Below are 27,193 nucleotides of genomic sequence, written 5' to 3'. Positions count from 1 at the left end.
GCAAAAATAAAAATTAAAAGCTGTAACAGTTGTATTCAAAACTAATAAAGAAACGTTTATTATATATTAAATTTCAAATAAAATTCTATAAATAAGGTATTTATATATTATCAACATTGATTTAGCCCATGTTCATTTTGTTATTTTTTTTTTCAGAAATTTTTCTGTTCTCCTACATCTGTTTTTACATTTATAGTCCCTCAAGTGCCAAATTATTTAGAAAATATCAAAATAATACCGTTTAATTAATTTATAAATAATTAAACACATTTATTTTGGATTTTCGTTCAATCTGTGGGAGTAATGGGGTTGGCGATAATGAGTTAATTAATTGTTTCTGTGACGTCATGTCTGAGGTCATCTGTGACGTCATCTGCTGACGTCACGGTGAATGCAGTAGCTAGCGTTCTTGCAGCAATAGTCATCAGCAAGTTCAGCCGCCATCTTGAGAATTTTGTGAATTTTGGAAATAACTATCTTTATTCTTTTTATCTTTTTTTTTTTATTTTTCATTGTTGTTGTTGGTGTAATCTTTCTGTTCCTTTCTTTGACGGTGTTTAACAACAGTGAGCATCATCAGGGAGTGCTAATACAATATGGCGGAGTTTTTATAGGTGTAATTCAAATTTCAATATAAATCTTGATAAGGATAATCACACTCACCTTGTACAAAGAGGGAGGCGGTGGACTTTTTATCTTTAGCTTGAAGAGTTACTTGTCCCTCATCCTCAACTTGGATGTCTTGAATAATCAACTTATGTACATGACCTTCAGATACCATTTTGACCTTGGCCTCCTCCTTGAGTTCCTTATCATCCAAAAACCATGTGACTTTTTCAACGTCGCGGTTGATTTCACTAATGAACTCTACGGTTGAGTGCTCCATGGCGGTGATGTCTGATAGAGGTATTTGGAACTCTACAGGGATTTCTGTCATCCAAAAAAAAAGTCGCAATTATTTCAATTCTATAATTTTTCTCCCAAAATACATGTTTTATTCATTTATGAGTTCACACTCAACGTGAATGAAGAAATTTGATCAAAACAAGTTAACATAAATATTTCTCCTGTAATATGCATACTCTAGTAGTGGACACTTAGCTTCTAGTTCAAAGTCACAGGGACTGGCGTAACAATGAAATAGATTTTGTTTGTAATTACATTAGACAGCAATAAACATTGGTGGACTATTTAACTAAGCATGATTGTTTGATTGCTCAATTTATCGCCCTGTGAGCAGCCAGGGTCATTCTGAGGCAGGGTCTCTTTGTAGTAGATGGTGACTATGTCACTGAACACACAGGAGGCCTGTCGCATGCCATCCACATCAATCGATATCAAATTTAGTTTGTTCAGTATTAATGAAATTTCCAGGAATTAGTAGAAATGTTCCCTCCCACAAAATGATCCTTATGAAATCATGTATGGCACAATAAAAACAGACACAATGAACTTTGACCTCACCTTTGACCTTGAGGTTGGCAGTGCATGATTGGCCCTTTGTCAGGAAAGTCACTACACCATTATCAGCAAGGTCAAGGTCTTTCAAATAAAGTTTGTGGACCATATCTTCGGAGACAAATCTGACAGTATCACTCTCTACGAGTTCCCTGTCACCAATGAACCATTGGACCTTGTCAACTTCGCGTTGGACCTCACAGATGAAGGTAACAGATTTATGTTCCCATTCCTCCTTGTCTTTGAGGGGCACAATAAATTGTACCGGGATTTCTGTAAGGGAAACATGATACATATTTATACTTTCTACACATAAAATCATCTGGAATGTATCAATTGACATATAATTATTTCCAAATTATTTCATTTGTTTTTTTTTTTCTTTCAAAATAAAACCGTTTTACAACAACTCAATCTGCAAAAGTCTTGATTCAAGCAACTTACAGGTAAGAAAATGTTTTCACTTTTTCTTTTCAATTTTTTTTCTTGATTTGAAATTAGTTTTTATCATTTCTGATGTACAATAGTACTTTTAGTCCCTTGAAAAAGTTCAGATTTATGTCAGTTTTGTATAAACACATTAAAAAAAATGTCCCATGATTTCAGAGGAACAAAATATTTTTACTTGTAAACGTCTGTGATAAGAATATTGAATAACTGACCATTAACGGTAAGTGTACATTCCGTAGAAACGTCACGAGCAGTGGCGCTGATCTTGCATGAGTCCTCTGGGTTGAGGTCAAAGACTGTCAACATGACCTGGCTGTTTTTACGAGCGACCTTGTACTTCTTGTCATCCTTTATCGGCTCATTGTTAACCAACCAGATGATGTCAACCTCATCTACATTGATCTTCACCGTAAATGTAGCCTTGGTGTGCTCCATCGCGGAAGTGTCCTCCAGAGGTATCAAAAATTCAATAGGTAACTCTGTAAGACAGGTAAAATAAATTGTAATTTTAAAATGTATTATTAACAATATATACAGGTAAGTCATACAAGCAACTCTTAAAACCAGTAAAATAATCTTATACAGGTAATTCAGGAAAACACAATGGGATTAATAATATTTATACAGGTAAGTTGTAAGAAGGAACCGACACAAATATATAAATAGACCTTTAAACAAATTTTTACAAAACACAATCATATGTAATCACTTAAAAATTAATTAATTTTTTTTTTTTGCAAAACCTGAACTTCACGAAATGGGATTCAAACTTTTCATTTAATGTATGAAATCTGTATTTAGTAACAACTCACCTGTAACCGCGAGGTTAGCTTCTGTGAAGAGTTTGGCGTAAGAACAGCTGACATTACAGGAGTCTTTGGGTTTACACTTGGTCACGATCAGAGTATGTTTTGTTTTCTCAATTTCGATCATGTATTTCGGGCTGGCCTCAATAGGCTCACCGTTCACCTTCCAGGTCACCATGACATTTGGTACGCTGAACTCACACTCAAATCGAGCTTCGTCCATCTCCATTACCGCAAGATCCTGTAGTGGTTGGATGACCTTCCACTGAAACAGATATAGGTTCATTAATGAAGGTATCATAGCAACTCCCTTTTTAGAGGAAACTTAACATTTCAGATATATCGGTTTCTCCGATCTCTGTGCTTTGGTAATTGGAAATAATATGGAATATTTTAAACTTCAAAGCGAACATAAGAATGTCTCTATGATAAACATAAATGATTTTAGCTGTAATTGTCGGCGAGTCCTTAGATCGTATGTCAAATTAGGAACACATGGATGAAACGGGGATGTATGACCCCCCGATTTGAGGTGCTACGATTGCACTGTGCCGCGAATAACAAAATCATTAAGGTTTTGTTATTTTAATACACACATTTTTATACAATTAGTAATAGTAATCTGACAATTTGACATCAGTAAAAGCACAAACAAAAACACCGTTTATTAACAATAATATCGCAAATATTTTCATCCAAAATCGACCCAAGTCTAACAACCATTACGGACCAAATCCAAGATGGCGACGTGCATTTCGGCTTATCGGGTAAGTCGGTTAATCGGGTAAAAAGTCCCCGCAAATAGGCAACCCGATTAAGCGGAATGCACTGTATCTGCAAATAATCCCCTGTCTCTAATAAGCCTCTTCTGCATTTTGAGTGGTTCACACATAAGCTTTCTCCAAACCAGTATAACAAATAAGCATGTTAGCAGTATAAGAACACTTGCCTGTTTAAACACCTAAAGTCTATACATACCTGAGCTTTTGGTATAACCAGTTTAACTGGTGGTGCTTCCTCGATCTTCTGGGGTTTGACGAAACGGTTGTATTTGTCCTTGATAGAATCTTTGCGAGGGGCGGTGACCTCAGCTCCTTTCTCTGGAGCGACAGCCTGTAATTCGCCCTTTGACCTCTGGCCCAAGTCATGATCCCGCTGAATATCGGTCAACTGTAACGATAAAAATCATGTGATAGTCTTTTATCTGGACATTAGCCCTTGCCTAGTAATAAGTCCACCCCATCTACAGCTGTTCTGTAAAATTACCATTAAATGTAACTTATTTGCCCTCTAATTAGTCCACCCCATCTACAGCTGTTCTGTAAAATTACCAAAAACATTTCTTTCTTTCTACCTCTCTAATAATCCCGTCACTTTGTTTTGAGTCAGAGTTATGTGTAGGTTCCTAAACACTGTTACAGGATAAAAATAGTATAATATAGCAAGGAAATATCTAAAATTGTTTTCACTAGTTTTGTCATATTAAAATCATAAAAGAAACAGCCAATGTTATGTAATAGATAAAAATCTACAAACATCTTTGCAACCCCCATCTTACCTCTTGTCGAGATCTGCGACGGTATGTTTCGTGAGCAGTAGCTTCGTCCAGCTCTTTCGTTCCTGGTACAAATTTCTTTGCATCAGGTTCGTCTTCTTCCGTCTCAACATGGCGGAGTTGTGGCATCCATTCAACAGCTTCATCACCTTGGTGACGGGTAAATTCCCTACAAGGAAACAAAAATAAAAGTATGTAGCCAAACTATTAATGACAAAGAACAAGGAATATTTTGACACATTTTAGAGATCAAGTGTTAACTTTTTGACCTATGACCTTGTATAACATTCCCTGACCTTTAACCCTCTATGTCATCTATTTTGACCCGATGACCCTTACATATTTCTATCATTTCTATGCCAACACCATTCAGAAAATCTTACTTTCAGCCCGTTATTTTTTAGTGGGTTCCAATGCTTTTAAATGGCAAAACATTACAAACTAACCTGACCTCAGTTGTATTTTACCTCTGACCTTTATCATATGACCTATGACCTACCTGTGTTTGAGCTGATCGAGCCAATCATTCACTTCTCCCTCGTCATTGGTAACCATCAACGTGGCAGGTGCGTCACATGTTCCGTGTTCGTTGGTAAGCGTAACAAGATAAGTCCCAGCATCCTTCTTCTGGACATTTTTGATCTCCAAGACTTGTTCTTGTGTTTCCTCATCGAAAAACACATTGTATTTCTTATCACTTTTGATCTTCTGCCATTTGCCCTTGGACCACAAAATGGTGGGCTTGGGCTCTCCGTCAGGGATACAGCGGAACATGGCAGTGGCACCTGTTAGAATTATGTTGATATTAACGTAACAAAGCCTCAAAATAAGAATATACCTTATGTTAATCAGGAAGTAGATTTGGCTACCCTACAATTGTTAAATAAGACTTCTACATGTGATCAAACATATGATATAACAGGCTGTCACTGCTACAAGACAAGTTGTTTTTCATCTTTTCTGGAATCTATCATCAGTTTTTTGCCAGAGTCATATTTTTGACATAATTTGATTTAATCATATTTTATTTGCAAATATACAAATGGGATCCTACATAAGTTTAAAACATAGAATCTGTCTTCTCCCGTAAAACATGAATGTGTGTTCTAAGGGCTTAACTTACTGTATAAAGCAATACCACAGAGTAAAGGGAAGCCAATACAACTAATCGGTTACCACAGCAACCAAAGAAAACATTGTTCACATTGGTAACCATAGCAAAATTTTCTCTACATGGGTCAATTTAGTGTTATAATGTTTTAAAAAGAGACTGAAATCATGTTTGTCCATTTGACTGACATTACCATTGAAAGAATATTTGACCAATGAATTCAACACACCTTCAAGCATGGTACATTTGAGAGGAATTTCCTTGAAGGTCGGTGCACGACCACGAACAGTGAGTTCAGCAGTACATAGTTCCTCGCCACCAGTGTTGACAGCGACAGCCTTGATCAGACCTTGAAGTTCGGGTGACGCCTTATCGATAACAAGTGAATGTGTTCGGTCACGCTTGTTGAACACAAAATGAACACCCTCACCTTCTTCTATCTCTTGGTCATTGATGAACCTGTAAATGAAGAATAGAATTAGAGTTATCTCCCTGTCTGTAGTGTTCTTTAAATTGAAAAAATATGGCTATATCCCTTACATCTCAAAGAAATCTCAGCCAAATATGTCAAATATCACAAAAAGTTATCTCAGGTTTCCTTGTGAAAGATGGGCAGCATTACAGGAAGAAGATTTGACATTATGGATGTGGAAAACTAATTTTTTTTAAGATTTTAGCATTACAGGCTATTACATACCATTTGATTTCAGGAAGAGGTAGTCCTTCAACTTTGCAGTCAAAGCTGACAGCGCCCTCTTCGGGAACAAGGGTGTCTGACATTTTCCTGGCAAATGATGGCTTTCTACCAGCTGAAAAGTTCAAAAAAATTTCATAGAATGAAAAATCAGTATTACAACAATTGGGAGTCAATAATTTTCATAGATAGCAATTCAGAAGATTCTGGGAAATAGTTCAACTGTGAAAACTCATCCTTTATGATGAACTAAATATTATTTCTGTGTTAACTGGCCTCCACAATGGAAAGACTATGTACTCTTACTGCCATCACAGAATTATTTTTTCTGTAAGGTATCGACTTATATCAAGACTAATCAATGCATGGCCTCGACCTCAAACATTTACCAGAGCTATAAGCTGATTTGGCACAAGTTTCATCAGTAATATTTTGTTAACTTAAAATTGTCTATATGAAAGCATTTCAGAAAATTAGGGAACATTTCTTAACAAAAATGTTTTACTTAAATCTAATAATACTATCCTATGGAAAATTGTCAATTAAAAAAAAATTAAAATGATAAACATTGATGAAATTGGAGCCTATTTTTTTCCTGTCAATTTTCACCTCTTTGTACAAAACAACAGAGCTTCCCAAACCAACTAAGGAAACAGCTAGCCTGTGACATCATCCCCACTGATGAATATACTATTTTGGTGACTTACGCAGGACTTTGAGGCGACAGCTACAGGAGACTTGGCCCGCCGGGTTGCTGGCGCGGACAGTGTACAGGTCGGCGTCGGACACTAGTGCGCTGGGGATCGTGAGACGGTATGTCTGGTCGATGTTCTCTATCTTGATTTCTTCAGACTCGACTAGTACTGTCTTGTCCTTCATCCTGTAGAAAACATATAAAAACATTTAAAAATGGGAAGACTGCTGAATTTGTCCAAGATGTTCACACTATAGACACTTACGAGTCCTGGAAGGACAAAACAGCTATATGATGCAGTTTAATTCATTTTTGTTTCTACCAAAAACCTTCTGAAGATAAAAAATGATATTTTGTTAGTTTTTTCCCCTGTACAAAAGTCAAAATTTGAGTAGCAAAAGTATACAAAAAAAAAATATCAGATTATCATGAAATTCTAAATTTAAAACTGCAAAAATTTGTATTTCCTCATAAAAAACTATTACACATCCACTTTATGAAACCAGATCGGTAAAACTGACATGCTTGGCTTCAGTTTGCTATTTTCCTTACCAGATAATATCTGGCTTGGGTTTGCCGGAGATGACACATTCCATCACAACTGTGCTCTTCTCGACCACCTCCAGGTTCTCCAGCCTCTTAATCAGCTTCGGACCTTCTTTCTTCTCTGAATGACAAAATTCAGAAAATATTGCAAAATTGGTCACATTTTTCTTAACAGAAATTTTTCTGTAAGGATTTATACTATATTTTGGTTTATTTTGATAATTTTACAACCTTTTTTTCGAAATGTTGCAGAAATATTTATACCAGTTCAGACATTAATGGCACGTCAATAGATTCACAAATTTCTGTTATTCTTTTAAAATGAAAAACAAAATGTTTACTACGAACCTTCAACAGTGAGTCGTCCTTCACATGATACTTCTCCTGCTTTGTTGGAAGCGACGGCCTTGATTTGACCTTCATCTTCCAGTACAGTATTGTCTATGGTGAGAATGTGTACCACATCAACGTAACCCTTACGTTCATCCATGCGGAACCGGATTCCACTCTCGATAGGCTTGTCATTGATGAACCTGTTGTCAAAAGTATTGCTGTTAGGTCAAGTATACAGTTCTAGATTCTTATTGTATCGGCGAGGCTTTCCCACATTGGACACCAAAAATCAACAGGAACCTACCATTTTCTGTGTACATTTCATTATCATGGATAAAAAATTTGAAATCTTAAAATACCGAAACAGCTATTTTGCCAAGATTTGACAAACACATATACCAGAGGAAATATTCCAAAAAACTAAATTCAGTAAATACTGAACACATTCACCATTGAATTTTGAAAATAGGTATGAAAATATTCAAAGATGAAATATCCATTCTGATTGGCTATACTTACCATGAGACTTGTGGCTGTGGGATACCTTTAACTGCACATTCGAATCTGACAGGGCGACCAGCCTTGATGTCCCTAGAGTTCACTTTACGGGTAAATTCTGGGGGCTCAGACTTGCCTGTAGTAAAGGAAAAAGACACCAGGCGTTGAGGATGTTGATATAGAGAAAAAAAAAATAAAATTCATTAAGTAAATCATTACTGGTTTAATTATTTCAAATAAGAAAATTATCTTGACATTGTGGACTTTTATCAATGAATGGTTGTGAACGTAAGTACTTCTATTCAAGATACTAAATTTAATTTGTAACTTGCAACAGTTGAAATACTAAAAGAGAACTTTAAATACAAACCTTCCACATTAACCTTAGCAATGTGTTCAGCTTGGCCGGCAGAGTTTGTGGCGACACATTTGAATTCTCCTTCATGATCAAGAGTTGCTTTTTTGATCAAGAGTGTGGTTGTTTCATCGTCGTAGGAGATGCTGACAGCCGGGGTTCTGATCAGTGCCTTACCGTTGTTAGACCATGCGACCTCTGGACGAGGCAGTCCGGTGACCTTGGCAATCAAGGTCAGAGGTTTCTCCTCCATAACAGTCTGTGATAACAGAAATTACTTTTAATTACAAATTTTAAAATCTCAACATAATATATTATTTGCTAAATCTTCACAAAACATCTGTTATCCATTACTTTTTACATTATTCAGGCATGAAAAATATGTATGTCATTTAAATAAGGTATTTCTTTAATTACATTAATTATATTGAAAATCATGTTATATTTTTCTAATTATTCAGTTGGTTTTTTTGTCACACACCATGTTAAATTACAAGATCTATTTTCAAATCAAGTTTTTGTGTTTTATTGTCACTGTAAAATAGCACTAATCATTCAAATAATGCTATGTTATCAAAATACCAAACTGAATGAAGAAATTGATGAAAATATATTAATGGACCACAATCCATCTCAAACAAATGACGGTCTATAATGTTTCAATTTGGTGTAATCTGCTTTGATTGCAAATGTTACAGTTGTTGGTTTTTTATTTATTTTTTCCCCTTTCTTTTTAACTTTTCTTTTCAATTTTACTTACACACTCCTCGAAGACTTCAATGAATTCTGGAGCCTTGGACTCATCTTTGTGTCTAAGGACCAGAGGTGACTCCGATAGACGCTTGTCACGGGCAATTTCTGTAAACATGGTCACAAGATGAGATAAGCAAAAAATGCCCTATTTTATTTTCATCCTGGACAAAACATCTATAAATTTACAGATTTCATATTTCAAGGTGCATCCTACTACCATACCTGTCACTTCCAGAGGGATTTCACAGGTAGCTTCTCCAGCCTCGTTAGTGGCTATACAGGTGTATACACCTGCATCAATTGTCTCCGTATCTCTGATCTCAAAACAATAGGTGTCTTCATATTTCTCAAAGTCATACAAATCTTTGTCATCAAGAGTTTTATCCTTCTTCCAGGCAACTAAACAAAGCAACAGTAACATTGTCAGTGACAGGTAGTTATCTATGTTAACACTTTTTGAACAAAAATTTAAAATAAATAATCAAAAGAAGTTTTTTCTGATGGCTCCTCTATAAAAATGGCGTTTCAAAAATAAGAATCCTCCCTCAAAATAAGGAAGAGAGGAAAAGTATGACTGTTGAATTAATAGATCATGATCATAAATATCCAACACATTAAAAGGTTGAATTGTCATTTATCTCTAAAATCTCAAAATTTAAGAAATATTTTGACACAATGTAAAATATGCAGAGTTTTTGTACAACATTTAAATGATGACTTATACAGCTGATGGCTACAACATTTACCTGTTGGTTTGGGCATTCCAACCACTTTGACAAGGAACTGAGCGCGATCATGTTCCCTAGCAACAACCTTCTCCGGTACCTTGATGAACTCAGGTGGGGACAATTTTTCATCCTTGGGCTCTGCAAAACCAAAAATGTTTACACATTAATTAAACTTTTAACTTTTAGAATAGTTGTTTAAATCTTATTATTTAGACTTACAAACATTACATGTTGGTCCTATGATTTCTTGTTAAGTTTTAGCAAAGTTATGATTGATTGATTGATTGGGCTTAACGTCCTTGTTCCGGTTATAACCGAGCCTAGGACACTAAGGGGGAAAGGGGTGGGTCGGGGCACTAAATAGGGAGCAATTTCGCATTTCGTCATCGCCAAATGATCTAATATGAGAAGGACAGACGATTATCTCTATGTCTAAAAAAAAAAAAAAAAAAAAAAATTTACCTGTCACTGAATTGCCTTAATGCCCTACGTTATCCTAATCTAGACCTATATGAACCTATACTCTGTGGCGGCTAGCAATTAGCCTACTCTTGTTCGAAAACCAGCAGAGGATCTTTAACGTGCACGGCGTGACTCACCGTACACCGGACCCCGGATTAACGTCCCTTCCGAAGGACAATTAGCAAAGTTATGTACAACTTTGTCTGTTTTGTGGGATTGGGCCATACCATATATATAGTACAGGTGTGCTACCTGGTCTTTAACAGGAAGAAATAAGTAGGTAAGGGATGAAGACCTACCCAGGAACACCCCTCTATCAGGTAGCATGGAATATACCAACACATGGGGGCACCTGTCAATCACAGGCAAGATTTGTCAGCCTCCCACTGTTATGTAAGGTACACATAGCCATACATCTATACTCGCAGGGGATTCTCAGGTGAGAATCAAACAGGTAAGTTGTATACTGTATGAGGGTATATATCCCCAGGCTACTGATGATATCAAGTCTAATAAGCTACTACTGAGCTGTCCAAATGTTGTCCACATGGGTAACTAAAACTTAATTGGATTTCAGAGTTTAATTTTTTGTTCTTATCACCTATTTTTTTCAATCCTTATTTTTAAGGGACCCATCTGTGACCAAACTTAGCCACAGTTTCATCAATGTTCCATATATCATAAGAAATTAATAAGAATTTCTGTTTCTTAAGTTAAAATTGTTCATAGGACCTAGCCACAGTTTCATCAATGTTCCATATATCATAAGAAATTAATAAGAATTTCTGTTTCTTAAGTTAAAATTGTTCATAGGAACGCATTTTTAGATATAAGGTAAAAAATCTTAAATTAGAAAACTGGAACTTTCCTTAAATACTTTAATGCTTTCCTATGGACATTTTACATTAAAGAAATATTTAAAGTTAAAGAATAATGAAGCCAAGGCCTGACCTAGCTACCATGAACTCTGACCTAATTTCATACCTGAGTTTACATGTTGCTTGAACTTTCAAAAAGTTGGGGCTGAACAAATGCTAATTTAACAACTAAGGGGGAACTTTGAAAAATATGTTAATTAGATATATTAAACTTTTTTATGTTAACATGATTATCACACGTTTTTTCTATATAGGTTGATATCTTGTCACCATTGCTTACCTTCTACGAAGAGTTCCGCTTTACATTTAGCAGTGCCGGCCTCGTTCTTGGCCTCAGCTGTGTATGTCCCATCATGCTCTGGAAGCACGTCAACGATGAGTAGGGACGACTCGCAGTCTTCGCCATACTGGATTGTAAATCGGTTGTCTGTTTTTGTGATTTCCTTGTCATTTTTATACCACAGGATCTCGGGTGTGGGTTTACCTGTCGCACGACAAGTAAACGTCGCTTTCTCTCCGACGGTTGTCTCAACAGTCTGGATCTCAACGACAAACTTAGGTGCTTCTAGTTCCTTCACTTCTTCTACTGGTTTAGCTTTGAAATAAAATAAGATATTGATTGATTTATTTTTTAATTTTGCTGTTTTAATTGAAAATTAAATATTAAAAAACCTGTGCATCAAAGAAAGATATCATCTTCAATAAAACATTTAATAATTTCAGAACATTTTGCTTTTCAGATCATACCAATACACAACAGGAACTGGCTAAAGTCTGTGTGAAAGCCTCATCATAATATCACAATAAACACATCATAGGAACACATTTATTGATGACATCATACGATTCTGTGTTCAAATTTTAAAATGACACATTTTTTGTTGATTGATTTAAAAGCTTTAATATTCTTTACTTCAAAAGTTTAGACAGAAATTCTATGATTCAAAACCCTACAGAAAATGTTATGGTGTCATAAAATTGTCTTGATAAAGAAGATTTCAACATCAAATTGAATTTTTGACAAAGACTACCAGACAGCTATATAGCACTATTTACCTGTGACCTGGAGCTCGGCTGTACAGGTAACTTTGCCGAATTTGTTTTCTGCCTCGACAGCATAGTTACCAGCATCCTCGGGTGTGATGTCGTAAACTTCAAGATGGTGGAGTTTTTCGTCCTCGAACACCATGTATTTACCCTCCTCTGTGAGTTCATGGCCGTTACATAGCCAGTGAAGTTCTGGTTTCGGCTCTCCGATCACTTCACAGCTGAAGTCAACTGTCTCTCCTTCAGTAATCTGTTTACAAAAATCAGTTGTATTTCCCTTTAATGCAAAATAATAGCCTAAACATCATCATAGGCTAATAAATTTTTAGAACATTTTTGTTCATAATGAGTTCTAAAATTGTTGATTTTTGTATATTTTGAAACTATATCAGATCATCTAATCGTATTCCTGGAAATAGCTAGTCCAAGTATAAATATCAAACATATAGATTAATCAATAAAAATGACTTAAGTGTGACTGCAGGCCACAAATTAAGTACATTCACTGCCCCCATCAGCTGTCAAGCTATGACGCTGTACAATCAGACAGAGTGAAACAAAGGGAAGTAACTCTGATAGATCAGAATGCACAGATATGTCCACAGGGAATCTGTATTAAGAAACTGTAGGATCCAGCCTACAAACACTTATGAGTTTTTTTCATATTTTATTTTTTTAACTTCTCCAACTACTTACTGTCTGAGTTTTTTATGTTTTATTTTCTTTAACTTTTCCAAACAAACACAGCTTTTATTTTAATCCATTACTTACTGAGTTTTTTATGTTTTATTTTCTTTAACTTTTCCAAACAAACATGGCTTTTATTTCAATCCTTTACTTACTGTCTGAGTTTTGATCTTGAGGACAAATTCTGGGGCCTGTCCAACTTCTGGTTCAATAACAGCAGTTTCCTCAACTGTTTCCACTTTCTTGGTTCCTGCAGAACATAAAACAAAAACAAAATTTAAACCTTGATATTCATGAATACACCAGAATATACATCCTTTCCAAATCCACTGTTTACAAAACAAATGTGACTGACAAAAACTCAGGAATCCAATGTCACAGATAAGTTATACAGAAGAATTTGAAAACCAAATTCTACTTTTGATTAAGGAATTTGCAAAAAAATATTATTTGTTTGAAAGGCTGTCCGCTGTAATTACACCTTACAGTAGAACGATCAATTTCATTATTTTTTTTTTGCAGAAAACAGTTGTTATAGAGGTATGTGTACACACCATACAGATGGTCAAAATTTGTACTTAGATGGTCGATATTTATACTTGTCCTCGTATAAAGAAAATGCTTTGGACTGTTTCAGAGTAGTCATTATAGACAGGGAGATATTTATATACAGGTGGTGATAATTAGACATCAGTTAACGTGGATAATTGGCAGAAATTAAACATTATAATTCGGAATAATAGCTCAACAATTCAATGGGAAGAACGTCGCATATTATTAGAAGCAAATAAAATTCTTCAATCAGGTACATAATGTTAAAACAAGAAAAAGAAAATATTTCTTCAATTTTCTACAAGATGCAATATTTGGTAATATGATCTAGATTGGTGTTTTAATGTTAAGAACCAAGCAGTATTTGTAAATAAACAGGAAAATAAACTACTTTTTTCCTTTACTCTGAATGTCTTGTCCCTGCGAATTGCTGACTAATGCAGTGAATATTTGGACCAGTGAATATTTGGACCAGTGAATAATTGTCTTTTTATGTCAACTACTAATTATTCCGTGAATATGTCGATATGATGACTACCAACTACTACAGTGATAATGTCCATTACCTATCACTGCTGAGTGAATATATCAGGTCAGTCTAATTGCTTCTGACAAAAGTTTACTTTTTATCCAAACAAACCCTGACTGGTATGTTAGAAGTCCAGTCACTGACCACTTAATTTGGTTGATGCTATGTATATACAGATGGTACCTACACGAAGAAACACTTATCATACTACAGCCTTGTCCGACAAATGACCTTGTGTTCACATCCCACAATATCAGACCCGAACCTAAAGATTGTGTTTTTTTAAACATGTTTCTTCTATATTAAGGTCTTAATATGTAGAGAGTTATAGGGTTAGAAATCTTCTTCATTCTTACAAAGTTTGATTAATCAGTTTTACAATGTAAAGTATTTTGATTTTTTACACAATATATGATGTGGGTTTTTTTTAATGGAAATCCATCAATTTTTAAATTAATTCTCTTAACAGCCCTGCTTTTAATGAAATTATTTTTGTTGTAATTCTTTTAAGTGAATTAAATAAAAAAGAAAAAGTATTGTTTGGTTTATATGAAAATGTGTCTATTTACCTCAAATCAGCCCCCTCCCCTAGTGTTAAAATAGAGTTCCATATTTATCCTCAATAAATCCCCCTCCCCTAGCGTACAAGTTTAGAACTGTATTCATCCTAAAATAATCCCCATCCCCTAGTGTAAAAGTTTAGAACTTCATCCTAAAATAATCCCCATCCCCTGTGTAAAAGCATAGCATTAGAATTATGGGAAGGGTTTATTTGTGATTGATGAGTCTGCAAAATTCAATAAAGAAGGGGGCATATTTGTGAATAAATATGGTATATCTAAATACACATGGTGCATGTGTTGTACATTATGTACTGAGATTTTGTGATAAGTTTACATTAGTTTATTGTGTGATCTGTCTGTCAGACATCTAATTAACAGTACCTATTAGTGTACAGAAATCTCTGCTTCTTCCTCCCACCCTCTCAGACCCTGTAAATGGGTTTTACACCCAGCTGTAAATTCCCACACATGAACTTAATCAGCTCCCCCATGTGTTGGTACCTATACACAGGGGCTGGTAGTGATTTATTCCAATGCACAGGATTCTGTGTAATTAATGATAATTATGTATCATTACACAGATATTTTGTGTCATATACCCTACTGTTTCATATTTATTTACTATCATATTCAACTTTTAAAACTTGAACAAAATAGACAGTTTTATTACTGATACAAATGCATTGAAAAATGTGTGAAAAATAGCCTCATTTTTTTTAGTATGAAGTCACCTATATATAAACTCCAATGGGACTTGCTTATAGGTAGACTATTTCATAAAATGCTGTCTACTTTCACTTTACCATTATAATACACAAAACACCAGTTATAATCTGCTTAACTATATCAATCCAGTGTTAAATCTTAATCCTACTCTTTAACTCTGGAAATAAACAATCTGTTTTTTTTCTTTAAAAAGCGTCTCTTTATAACATAAGCCCCTTTCTGGCTCGATCTCCAAAAGTGATTAGGAGCCTTGTTAGTTTAATGAAATAAGTAATTTATCTGACCTACATGTTCAACACTTTCTATTTATGTAAAGAATATCATTATTGATCAGGATTCTTTTAAATAAGTATTTTTTTATTCTATACCAAGCAAGTAAATAATGATGAAGGACTGTGTATTTATTTATTATTTATCAAAACTGACCAAATAGACAATACAATACAGACAGCTATCCTGCTTTATCTATATCAGAAGTCTGCAGACAATAGATAAGGTTAAGTCAACAAGTTACAACAGCCATATCTGTCTTCAATGGACTGGAGAGGTCAGGTATTTCTATAGTGGCCAGGGGGGGGGGGCATTCTTTGTACCCTGGAGATGGGGGCATTTCTAATGGCCCAAGGGGTGGGGACATTTCAAATGGCCCAAGGGGTGGGGTATTTCTAGTCACCAGCAGGCTAGGGAGTATGGGGGCATTTCTAATGGCCCAAGGGGTGGGGGCATTTCTAATGGCCCAAAGGGTGGGGACATTTATAATGGCCCAAGGGGTGGGGACATTTATAATGGCCCAAGGGGTGGGGACATTTATAATGACCCAAAGGGTGGGGACATTTATAATGGCCCAAGGGGTGGGGACATTTCAAATGGCCCAAGGGGTGGGGGCATTTCTAGTCACCACCAGGCTTGGGAGTATTTCTAGTGGGTCTGAGGGTGAGGACATTACCAGGGCATGGAAAGAAGAGAGGGGGGGGGGGGGGAGCATTTCTAGTGACCTGGGGAGGGGGGAGGGGAGATTTAGGAAAAATATATATTTCAGAACTCAGTCATCATCTGTCAAACCATTAGAGGGAGAACAACTGTTTTGGTGTATCCTATAGAAGTTAGGTGATAGGTGTTATCAATATCTGTCTACAGTCAAGGTGTGAGGCAGATCCCATCTACTGGTAGGTGATGTATGGAGGGAGGGGTGGAAATGTTAGAGGGGGGGGGGGGGGGGGGGGGGTGATAAAGAGGTCTGAGAAAAGGAAAGGTGAGAGATAAGGAAGTAAAAGATTGGAATGAATGACAAAGTGATTCAGAGGAGGTAAAACAGGGGATTTAGAAAGCTTGGAGAAGAGATGAGAAAAAACAGAACAGTTTTTCTTACCCAATAATTGAATACTGAAGAAGCATAATGGATTTTTTTTTTCAAATTTAGCTTTAAAAAGTAAACACTTTTCTGTTGATGGTAAAATTCCATTCCCATACCTTCCATTATCATATATATAATTAATTACCTCTGTAAAGATTTAGAAAAATGTTTTGAAGGTTGACCTACAATAATTCCTTTAGTTTTATAGATATACATATATTTACCTATAGCATTCCCCTAATTCTCTCTCGAGTGTAAATCTGTAAAATTGTTTACCTAGACCCCAACGATATAGCAATAAAACAGAGCATCATAAAGTTACCCTAAATACACAGAGAACTCCCCGACATGGTACCCTTCGTAGGCGACATGGTACCCTACATAGGCCTAACTCCGATAGCAGGTCAATGTTCATATTCACATGTAAACAAACAGACATTTATATAGACATAGTAAATTCCTTTCCATTTCAACTCATCTTTACTACCCAACCTCTAAGTTTCCAGTTAAAAAATAAACTTTGATCAGCAATAAATTATCACATCAATTTCTACTTAAGCTCAGGTGTAACCAAGTCTTTTAAAGTTTGTTTGATTTTGTTTGATTATTAAGTACAATCGAAACCCCCTAGGTCCTTATTTAAAAGATTGAAATTATTTTTGTGATAAGGATCGCTACATCAAAGGTAAAAGTGTATACCTTTCCTTGAGTATAAAAATATCTATAATGCCACTTTCCTAAATGAATTAGATGTAGATGAGATTCTAATTCAAGCATTTTTGGAAATATTTCTATACTCTTAAATCAACATCTATAGACAGAAAGAATTTTTTTCTGGTGTAACTTTTACTTTGAAATTCAAAACAAACTCAAAATTTAATCACATAATTATGAATTATTAATCTTCTTTTATATGTTTTAGATTTAAACTGCAAAGTTGTTGAAACTCACCATAATTGACGTATCCAAGAATTAGGTCCTCAATTTTAGCATTGCTGACTATAGTAATATAAGTTCTACCTTTCCTCATGGTAGTTTACACACACAGGTAACGTTCATAGATATATAAATGCCATGAGATGATCTGCTGTTCACACACTTTATAACTTATAATAAATACAGTGGAACTTCGTTAACTCGAAGTCGACGGGACCACGAAAAAACTTCGAGTTATCCGAGTGTTCGAATTAAGCGAGTTATCGTTTTTGGTGAAAAGTTTGGTCAATATTTGTCAACATTATATATAATCATTATAACTTCGCTCTGTCGCTCATCAGTTTAGTGTGAAGACTGGTCAATACATGTAAATATATATGTAATGTTTCGTTATGTCACTTGTAATTTGGTGTAGTTTTGCCGATATACAGTCACGATAAAGTTTCTTTCACTTAGTCACTTCAATAACGATCTGATGTGCAAGTCATGTTTACAAAAGGTAAACGATAAAACGGAATTCGACAAAATAACAAGTTATTAATGTCAAAACAAATAACCGTTTAAGTTTAACACAGATTGCATACAAAACGTAACAGAACCATTACCTTTTATTGGACATATATAAAATACTGTTTGATCGGCCTACTTACTTTTTATTGATAACCACGCCATTTCCATGTGTATTAGCACCGGAACTTGGGCTGCGCATGTGCGTATAAAATGTTACTGTAACTGAGTTGGCGTTTTACCCGATTTATAGACAGCACTGACCGTTACAGTTGTACTGTGAACACCTCGGCAGTAATAACGCTATTGTTTCAGCAGTTTAAAGATTTAATAGGCGCCGGTGACTGTGCCATTTCTACACCTGTAAAAACATCAGCCGGGTAGATCTACCGGTGGGTCAGAGATTAGTTCCGCTTGAGCGAACGGGTAGATGAGTTGTTGACTATCGTGTGTACTGATATCGGCGACCGCCTTGGGAAATTACCTGATGTAAGTAAAGCAGTACTTTTTATCACCAAGACTTGTTGTTATAAGATTCAACCGACAATTTCTTTTATGAATTTATGAAACACTTATAATAGCATGTAGGTTAGTAGTGCCGATATGTTCAGTATTACAAACGGAATTTAGCTCTTAAAAAATGTCGGCGTTTGCCACCGATCGACGAAACTTATACTTCGAGTTATTCGAACATTTCAAGTAGGATGTTTATTGTTGGGACCAAATTTTTACTTTGTATTATCCGAGTTTTTCGAGTTATCCGAATTCGAATTATCCGAGTTTATTTTACTAAGATAAAGAGAGAATTCGGCCGGGACCGGCGAGGTACTTCGAGTTAAGCGGGGTATTCGGGTTATCCGAGTTCGAGTTAACGAAGTTCCACTGTAATATGATAATTGGAATGTGGCATCCTCATATTTTTCATGTTATATTCTCCATTATAAAACCAAATCATCTGAATCTTCATTCTTTTAACAACATCCTCAAAAACACTTCGCATTTTAAATCCATTTCACGCATTTGGCTACATTTCAAATTATAACACAATGTATCTTGAAAACTCCACCAATTCAAAACTGCCATTAATTTTCATTTACAGCAAACAATTCTTCATTGGTATATAATTGCCTTTCTTCAAGAAATTACCTATTTATACCACAATGTCAAAAACATGCACAAAAAGTAATCCTTCTCCCTCTGAATAACTGCCAATTCATATTTCCATTCAGATCCTCCCTGCGTTCCATTTCAACAGGCCAGCTGATGAAATCAACAACCCTCTAAGTCTGTTTATGCTTTTCCCTACCATCACTATAGCAATGATATCAACAGCACTGCTTCTCAATAAAATCAGAGTTATACAACTTTGATGGAAAAAACAAACAAACTTTACGACCAATAAAGGTAATTTACTATCTCTCAAGGTCATGACCTTGTCTTTATAAACCTGACAGATCCACTGTAAACATAGTAAGGTAATAACGTCAACACCCGAGTTAGGACTCCAAAATCAAACATTATGTCGGGCAAAAAACTTAGTTTTGGATGTCTTCATGCCAATTCATAAAACTTTCAAATTTGACCACTGAATCAACTCCGATTCACAAGACGAATTGAAATGATAATTCATTTCCTATGTTGCTATGAGCAATACCGAACTCTTTTCCTCTGTAAAATACGAAAAATATTCCACTCTGATTTGTAAAAGTTACTGGAATGTGAAACTGGGTTGAGGAAGAAGAAAGTTATAGGGTCAAAGTTGGCCACAGTTCAACTCTACCACAAACAAGTCGGCTATAAGCACTGATCTATTGATACATTGGAAAACACACTGGCTACGTACTACAAGCTCCCAAGGACACAAGATACATGCCAGTTTCCTATCCAGATAAGCATGTGGGCCGTATCAATGTTTTACTCCCTGAAATCTTTTATAAGATGTATACCACCAACATATATTAGACAAACACAGAACTGACCCTAGATCACTATCTTAAACCGCCAGCTTAGATTTAGTGCATAGACCATTCCTGACTACATCATAATTAGTTTCCAGTCCATAGATAATTGTCCAGCCATCAATACTTGGTTAATTAAGATATCAGCCTCTGAATCTTGTTAGGATAAATCTGTTAGCCCCATCAATCACAGAAGTTCCCCATCCCTTTACGATCAGAGCCAGAGATTCCATAACATGCCGATCAGCTTTAATTATGATGGAGATATCCTTCAAACCAATGTTTCTGATTTTCATGAAATACGCCAAAATATTAAAATGTTCAAAAACAAAAACAGCTCTGGGAATAACCACAATCAAGATTCTATAAATCAATTCACTGAAATGGAGTTTTCACATTTTTTTTTTGAAGCACATGTAGAATCGTTGAAATATTCCAGTATAAATTGCGATTTCTCGTAATAAGATTGGTTTCACAACACAGAATCTTGTTATTCCTTAAAATGTATTTCCGAATTTGCACTTTCCCTGTCTTCAGAAAGTAACATTTTCTTTATAACTTCACAAAATGATTTTAAACTCTATGAAAAACAGTTCCTCAACAAAACATGACAGTCTCTACAAGTTCCTTCTGTTAATAAGTCACTTTCCATTCTGTTCTCTTACACTCAATAAGTCTGGTTGTTAAAGCTCCTGGCAAGATGTTTTAATGCATTGTTAGCTTGAAATATTGTCATCTCAAAACATATTTCTGCTTAACTGTCTCAAAAACTTAATAATAATGTTTGGTTTTAGTGTTTAATTAATCAATTTGAATATTTTATATGGATCTTTAATTATAGATATAATAAAGTCATGTAACATGGACAATTGATATTTTTTTTGTGTGTTTTTTAAGTTGTAGAAAAAACAACTAAGGTATGATCTCAAACAGACATCATTTGTCTTCACAGAACAGAATTCAAAGCTGCTTATCAAAAATACTCCTCAAAGATTCCCTAAATCTGGGATTATATCAAGAAATGTTTTTGACTAGAGATATAAGCCTGTTCTAAAGATTTGCTTTCTGTTATAAAACAATGATAGTTTTTTCGCTGTTCAAACTTGATTTTGGAGAATGAATTCATAAGAGAGTCTACTTATTTGCTCTCCAACCTGTTTAAATGTACTTGTCTGGTATTCACTAAACATATGTAAAATCTAAGATAGTTTGACTTAAAGCCTGACTTCTAACAGTACACCAGTCTAAACATTTATTAAAATTTAATTTTAAGATATTTTTAACAAAGTCATTTAAAATGATTTTCAATAAACATACATTAGTCATAAACTTTTATTTCAGCTTAATTTACATATTTCCAATCTCCTTTTCATTTACTCAGTTAATTCACAGATTAATTAGAATTAACTCCATCATGTAATAATTTCTACATATGTTTCTGATTTATCAAATATTTAGATTTTGATGAACTAATTATTTGTCTAGATATTTACATGAAATGGAAATTAAGAAGTTTGTAATAATCAAGAAAAAAAAATTCGTTATCTATTCACAACTTGCAAGTACTATACACTTCAATGTATTGCACCTGAAGCCAAATGTTTGCCACTAAAGGCCCCCTACTGGTAAAGCGAACATTCTCTTCAAGAAACTAAAGCATCTTTACTTTCATATACACTGGAATTTTTTAGAAGTACATGTTTGACTAATTATACATTTCAAATAAAACCTTTCACATTTGGTTTTGATTTTTTCCACTTGCATAAAAATATCTTTCTATTTTTTATTACAAACATCTGCTTAGTAATCATGTTGTGATATATTCTGTTTTAAATATAACTAACTTATGTGTTATCATCCTTACTATCCTTCCAAAAACCTTAATATCAATAATTATCCCCTTAGTGCCCCTTTAAATGTTTAATTATACCCTTTAAGTGCCCCTTTGACAGATGCACATCTACCCTTCAGCTGTACTCTTCAGGTTTTATTTTTTTTATTTTTTCACCAGTAATGATTTTACAAAAATACAGAAAATTACCAAAACATTTACAGAATGTTCTAATTAATTTTAGCCAAATATATCTCCATTTAATAAAATAAACATGATAAAAACTAATAGCTGAAAATGATAAATATCTGGGGTCTACGACTCTCTTAAAACTAAACACTACTTTGTGATTTAAACTCTACTGAACAATTAAAGAAGTTATTGAAATACTTAAAAATTATTGTTTACAATAAAATGTTCTAACAATGAAAAAATTGTCAACAAATACACAATAATAACAATAGGCTTTTCAGAGATAAAAATAAACAAATTTAAACTGTTTTGTAATGGTTTTTATGTAACTCTATCCTGTTCACTAAAGAGTATTGTAGTTACTGCCTAACAAGCTGGTATGTTGTCCCCTTAGGGTCAGACAGATAATAGGGGTTAAAAGATAGCGTTGTGTATTGTTAAATACCTCAATACACATACCTGGCCGACACAAAGGGCGGACAGGTACCTCATATCTAATTAATGATAAATATTATCATTATTAGTAATCAAGCACACATATACAAGTGCCCTGTGAGTTATAGTCTGTTTCAGAAAACAAAGCATTAGTAAAATTGTTGAAATACTAGCAAAAAAAAGTAATTTTACGTTGCTAAAAACTGATACAAATTGATGAAAATATGTGCATATATGTGAGTTTGATAAAAAGCTAGCTGTTATAGTTTTTGCAGTTTAGTTTAAGCATAAAATAGCATGTTTGAAATCCATGTCCAATTAGGTTTAGGGTTTCCATGTAGACCCTCACTGAAAAGGACGCAGACAGACACAGGGATGCATTTTCTACATTCTGTCCCATAGTAAATGTATTAGGACTTTTCTATAGTCTGTTTCATTTATCTAAGGGTTTATTGCACCCAAGTGTTTGTTACTGAATACAAAGAGAGACTTAGATTTAAAGGTTTATATCTTAACTAGTTGAATTTTTTTTTTGCATATGTAAGGAAAGTTTTAGATATTTACAGTAAAACCCATTAAGTATCTTCTAACTAAGAAAACAAGTAATTCGAGTGGCAGACATTTAAGTAGCGAAAGGAAGTGATACGGATTAATGACTTTCAAAATCATGGGAGGATCAAATTTTTCATTTGCAATTCTAATGTATGAATGACTTTCAAACTACAATTAATGCACACTTGCCCTACAATACCCTTGAGGAGCTTAGGATAAACATTGTAAGATATTTTAATCTTTACAATCATCTGAGGTACCATCAGGGTACCCTATAGCTCCTAACGGGTTTTAATCAGAAATTGGTGTTAAAATCTTGTAAGGTGGTTTTAAGTGGTGTAATTTTTGTAATTAAATCTTTAATCAATGTACACTTGAATAGTGTTTTGGAATTTAAGTTTTTTGTTTGTTTGTTGTTTTTATTGTTGTTTATTTTGTCATAAAATTGAAATTAACTTAGTTTGATATTCAATGATTTATGCACATAAAATAAAATTTTCTATCTAATGAACTCTACCAAAATAAAATCTAATAATTGTAAAAAGTATGTATATATTGTACTGAATATATAAGATAATGTATCTGCTTATCAACAGAATCGGGTAAACTGACCTACAGCTCACTGGCAAGGCAGACACTTCAAAGTACAAAGACATGAAGACTAAAATAGTCTCTCTCGTGTGGAGCCTCATCAAATACCTGCCGGACATTAATACTGGATAAGGCGAAATTGGAAACCATGACGATAATGTGTGATTATGAGTAAGGCCCTCGAGTGGGTAATACAGGTAACCAGTGATGACGTCCCTATCACAAGTGTTGGCTAAAGTCAATCATTGATCACATGACTTGTCCCTATAAGCTTGTTACACACCTGGAAGCTATGTAGTACAGGTGAGATTTTGACAGCTATCATACTGTGTGCTCAGTGTTAATCATTAGGAGATTTTCTTTTTCATCTGTACAAGTATGAATGTTTTGTGTGTTCATGGCAGTATATAATTGACAGAGTTAAATACTATTGTGAGTATTTATAATTTTTCCAACACACTGACATCTGAAAGGATTTCACTGGCATGTGAAATTTCATGTTTTGAATTTCTGTCAGGTTATTATAGAGAAATGGAAACAAATTACAATTTTTTTCTTAAATTTATTGAATAATACATATTTGAAAGTTATTAAAATTTTTGAAGCATTTCTATATTTTTTTCCTTTTCCAATAGATTTTGGCGCACTTATCAAGATTGTAAACTTTAACTTATTAGGTAACACAGAGCTGAATATACATTGTATAAATATATATATATATACAACTACTAATGTAACTTAGAGGAAATGAAGAGTTCTAGCTATAGATTCCTATATGTGATTTGTATTTGGTATATAACTTACTCACTCCAAGCAATTAACTAATTTTGGAAATTTTATATAGACTGTATCACAGATATTTCAAAAGTATGATATAAAAGATATTAGAATAATATATATCTTTTAAAATATTCATGAAAAATTGAGTCAATAATAGAGCGGACTGTATTTGACATCAAAGCAAAAATTTGAAATCTCTGGTTGGGAAACATCATTTGTATACTGGTAGGCTAATCTACATGTAGTATCTTATAGTGTGATTTATAGACTTCTAATAAAGGATGTTCGAACAGGTAGAACAATATAGTATTGTTCTAGATATTCTGTAACAAATCTATTGTTTTACAGAAAACAGACATTTAATTGTCATCCTCTACAACATGACCTTTGACCTCTATGTAGATTATTCTATAATTAAACCTCAGAGTCTATATGGAATATATATTCAGGTAAATTTGTCATTACCTGGCTAACTCATTCCTTTGAACAATGTTCATAAATCATTCACTTGTATCTAATAGAAATGAAATACAAAATGTCTGAATCATAACTGTGTTTGTTTCTTATGTTTTATGTAGTTGTCATGTAATTTTCCCAGTTATTGTGATGATAAATATGATGTGTGTTAATCAGTGAAATATACTACATTTCTTTATTGCTCAAAGCAGAATTGTTTTGGTGTACAACGCCAAATGCATTTAAAAATCTAACTCTCCAAGATTGGAATGTGGATAAAACAACTCAAGATTATGTCAAAGGTCAATAGAAATAAGGTCAAAAGGTCAACATATAGGAACATGGTTAAAAGGTCAGTTAGAATAACTAAAGGACTATTTGATACTTTTATTAACTCCAAGAATATTGGAAACTTAGCAGTTTCCATAGTAACACATCCATAACTCAGGTCTCGTTGGACTGCTGTGGTCTACTGTCATGTTAAAACTACAAAGCATATTCAAAAACAGGGTCTCTATTCAAGGGAGATAATTCATATATCGTGGTTTGATTTACTTTTCCCCACAAAATTTCCAATACCCTTTTGCATTAACTGAATCATTTGTTAAACGTGATTTCAAATTGATACTACTCTTTATATAAGTACTTATTCTGATAGATATCTCCCTTGACTAGAATTTTCATATTTGCTAGCTGTGCATTGATGATGATGTGCAGATGACAATGATGGCTTTAGAAATTCATCATAAGGGTCTAAGATACAGAGTCTGCAATGTTAGAAACAGAATATTTATTTCAACAAAGAACCACAACTCATGTCAAACAAAACTTATTCTTCACAATAACCTTGAAACCTGTTCCTTAAATCTTTTTTATTTTTATTTTTTTTATTTTTTATTTTTCATTTCTCAATTTTGGGAGGAAAAAATTCACAAAAACATCTGAAATAAGTTTGATTCGCCAAAAAAAAAAGATTTCTTAATGAAAAAATAAAGTGAAAATATATACGCACATTTTTTTTTTTTTTTTTTTCAAAATTCACAGAACTTGAATTTCAAATGCATATGTATAGAGTTTGACCTGAGTTGTATATATTGGAGCAGTACAACACAAAGCATCAGGAATGCACAACTACTTTGATTTCCTCCTCCCATGATCCACGAACAGACAACGGGTGGGATGGGAGGACACGGTTAGCTGGGAGTAGGACCAAAGCACGCAGCCTCATCCTCATCACCATGCAAACAGAAACTAGGCTACAACAAGCTCAACAATTAAACGCACAGAAATCGGAAACATCTGAGAATAAAATGATTTAGTTAAAAGTATGAAAATAAAACTTTGATAAATTTGTCTTCATTCAGAATGCTATTTTTTTAATTGTTAATTTTTCTATGCGTTAGAAAAGTACGAGCTTGCAGTATGTGTAAAAATATATATATAACACACATGCGAAGGTTTTCAGAAAAGGAATGTTTATTCTGGCAAAAATAATATAAATATGACAATTTGACATATTATGGAAAGAATTTTATACAATTTTGCTCAAAGAGATTCATTTCTAGCTAGATATACTGTAATGTTAATGAACATTATGAGATGAAATGAAGATGAAAATATTTGATGATGAAAGGTTATGGGTATGAAAGGAAAATGAAAGATATATATATATAATCAGTATGTAATAGAAATCAGAGATATATTACAAAATATAGGTTGATATTAAAATTTTATACAAGAAATAAATGATTTTATACATTATACCTTGATATTTACAGACTATTGTTCATCAGGGTAATTCCTTTTCTTCTAAGGCTTTATCAAAGTATTTCAAATTTGAAAAAAGGCTTACTGTGATGCTGATACTTAATAATATCATAAATGAAGAAATCTAGAAATTATGCTAATTATGTTGCTAAAAATATATCAATGATAAAAACATATTCATTTATATTATGAAGTTCTTAAATGAGAGATTTAAAAATTACCATGAAAGAGAATATTTTAAAAAATATTTGAAAAAGGAATGATTCAGGAAACCATAAAAGTTAATTGATTTATTAAATCAAAATTAAGTATATAGAATGTGTTAATTGTTTAATTTATAACAACCATCTTATCCTACTTCCAGTCTACTACTAATAAACTCCATGAGGTAAATTGATAGTATAAATGG

General features: G+C 33.9%; 1 protein-coding gene across 1 annotated transcript in view; it reads right to left on the bottom strand.

Moving 5' to 3' along the window:
- The window catches only part of LOC117317872 (titin-like), a 136,338-nt gene that overhangs the window by 92,685 nt on the left and 16,460 nt on the right, over positions 1-27,193 (bottom strand). Inside the window, 20 exon segments of the mRNA XM_033872833.1 lie at positions 664-930; positions 1,465-1,731; positions 2,121-2,387; positions 2,721-2,979; positions 3,693-3,884; positions 4,273-4,438; positions 4,769-5,054; positions 5,610-5,839; positions 6,078-6,189; positions 6,782-6,954; positions 7,321-7,435; positions 7,663-7,847; positions 8,167-8,281; positions 8,516-8,759; positions 9,261-9,358; positions 9,476-9,652; positions 10,000-10,119; positions 11,602-11,916; positions 12,378-12,618; positions 13,211-13,305. Of these exon segments, the coding sequence (XP_033728724.1) occupies positions 664-930; positions 1,465-1,731; positions 2,121-2,387; positions 2,721-2,979; positions 3,693-3,884; positions 4,273-4,438; positions 4,769-5,054; positions 5,610-5,839; positions 6,078-6,189; positions 6,782-6,954; positions 7,321-7,435; positions 7,663-7,847; positions 8,167-8,281; positions 8,516-8,759; positions 9,261-9,358; positions 9,476-9,652; positions 10,000-10,119; positions 11,602-11,916; positions 12,378-12,618; positions 13,211-13,305 (3,924 nt within the window).

This window comes from Pecten maximus, chromosome 19 (assembly GCF_902652985.1).
Source record: "Pecten maximus chromosome 19, xPecMax1.1, whole genome shotgun sequence".
Taxonomy (NCBI): Eukaryota; Metazoa; Mollusca; class Bivalvia; order Pectinida; family Pectinidae; genus Pecten; species Pecten maximus.
This window is presented reverse-complemented; position numbering and strand designations above follow the sequence as displayed.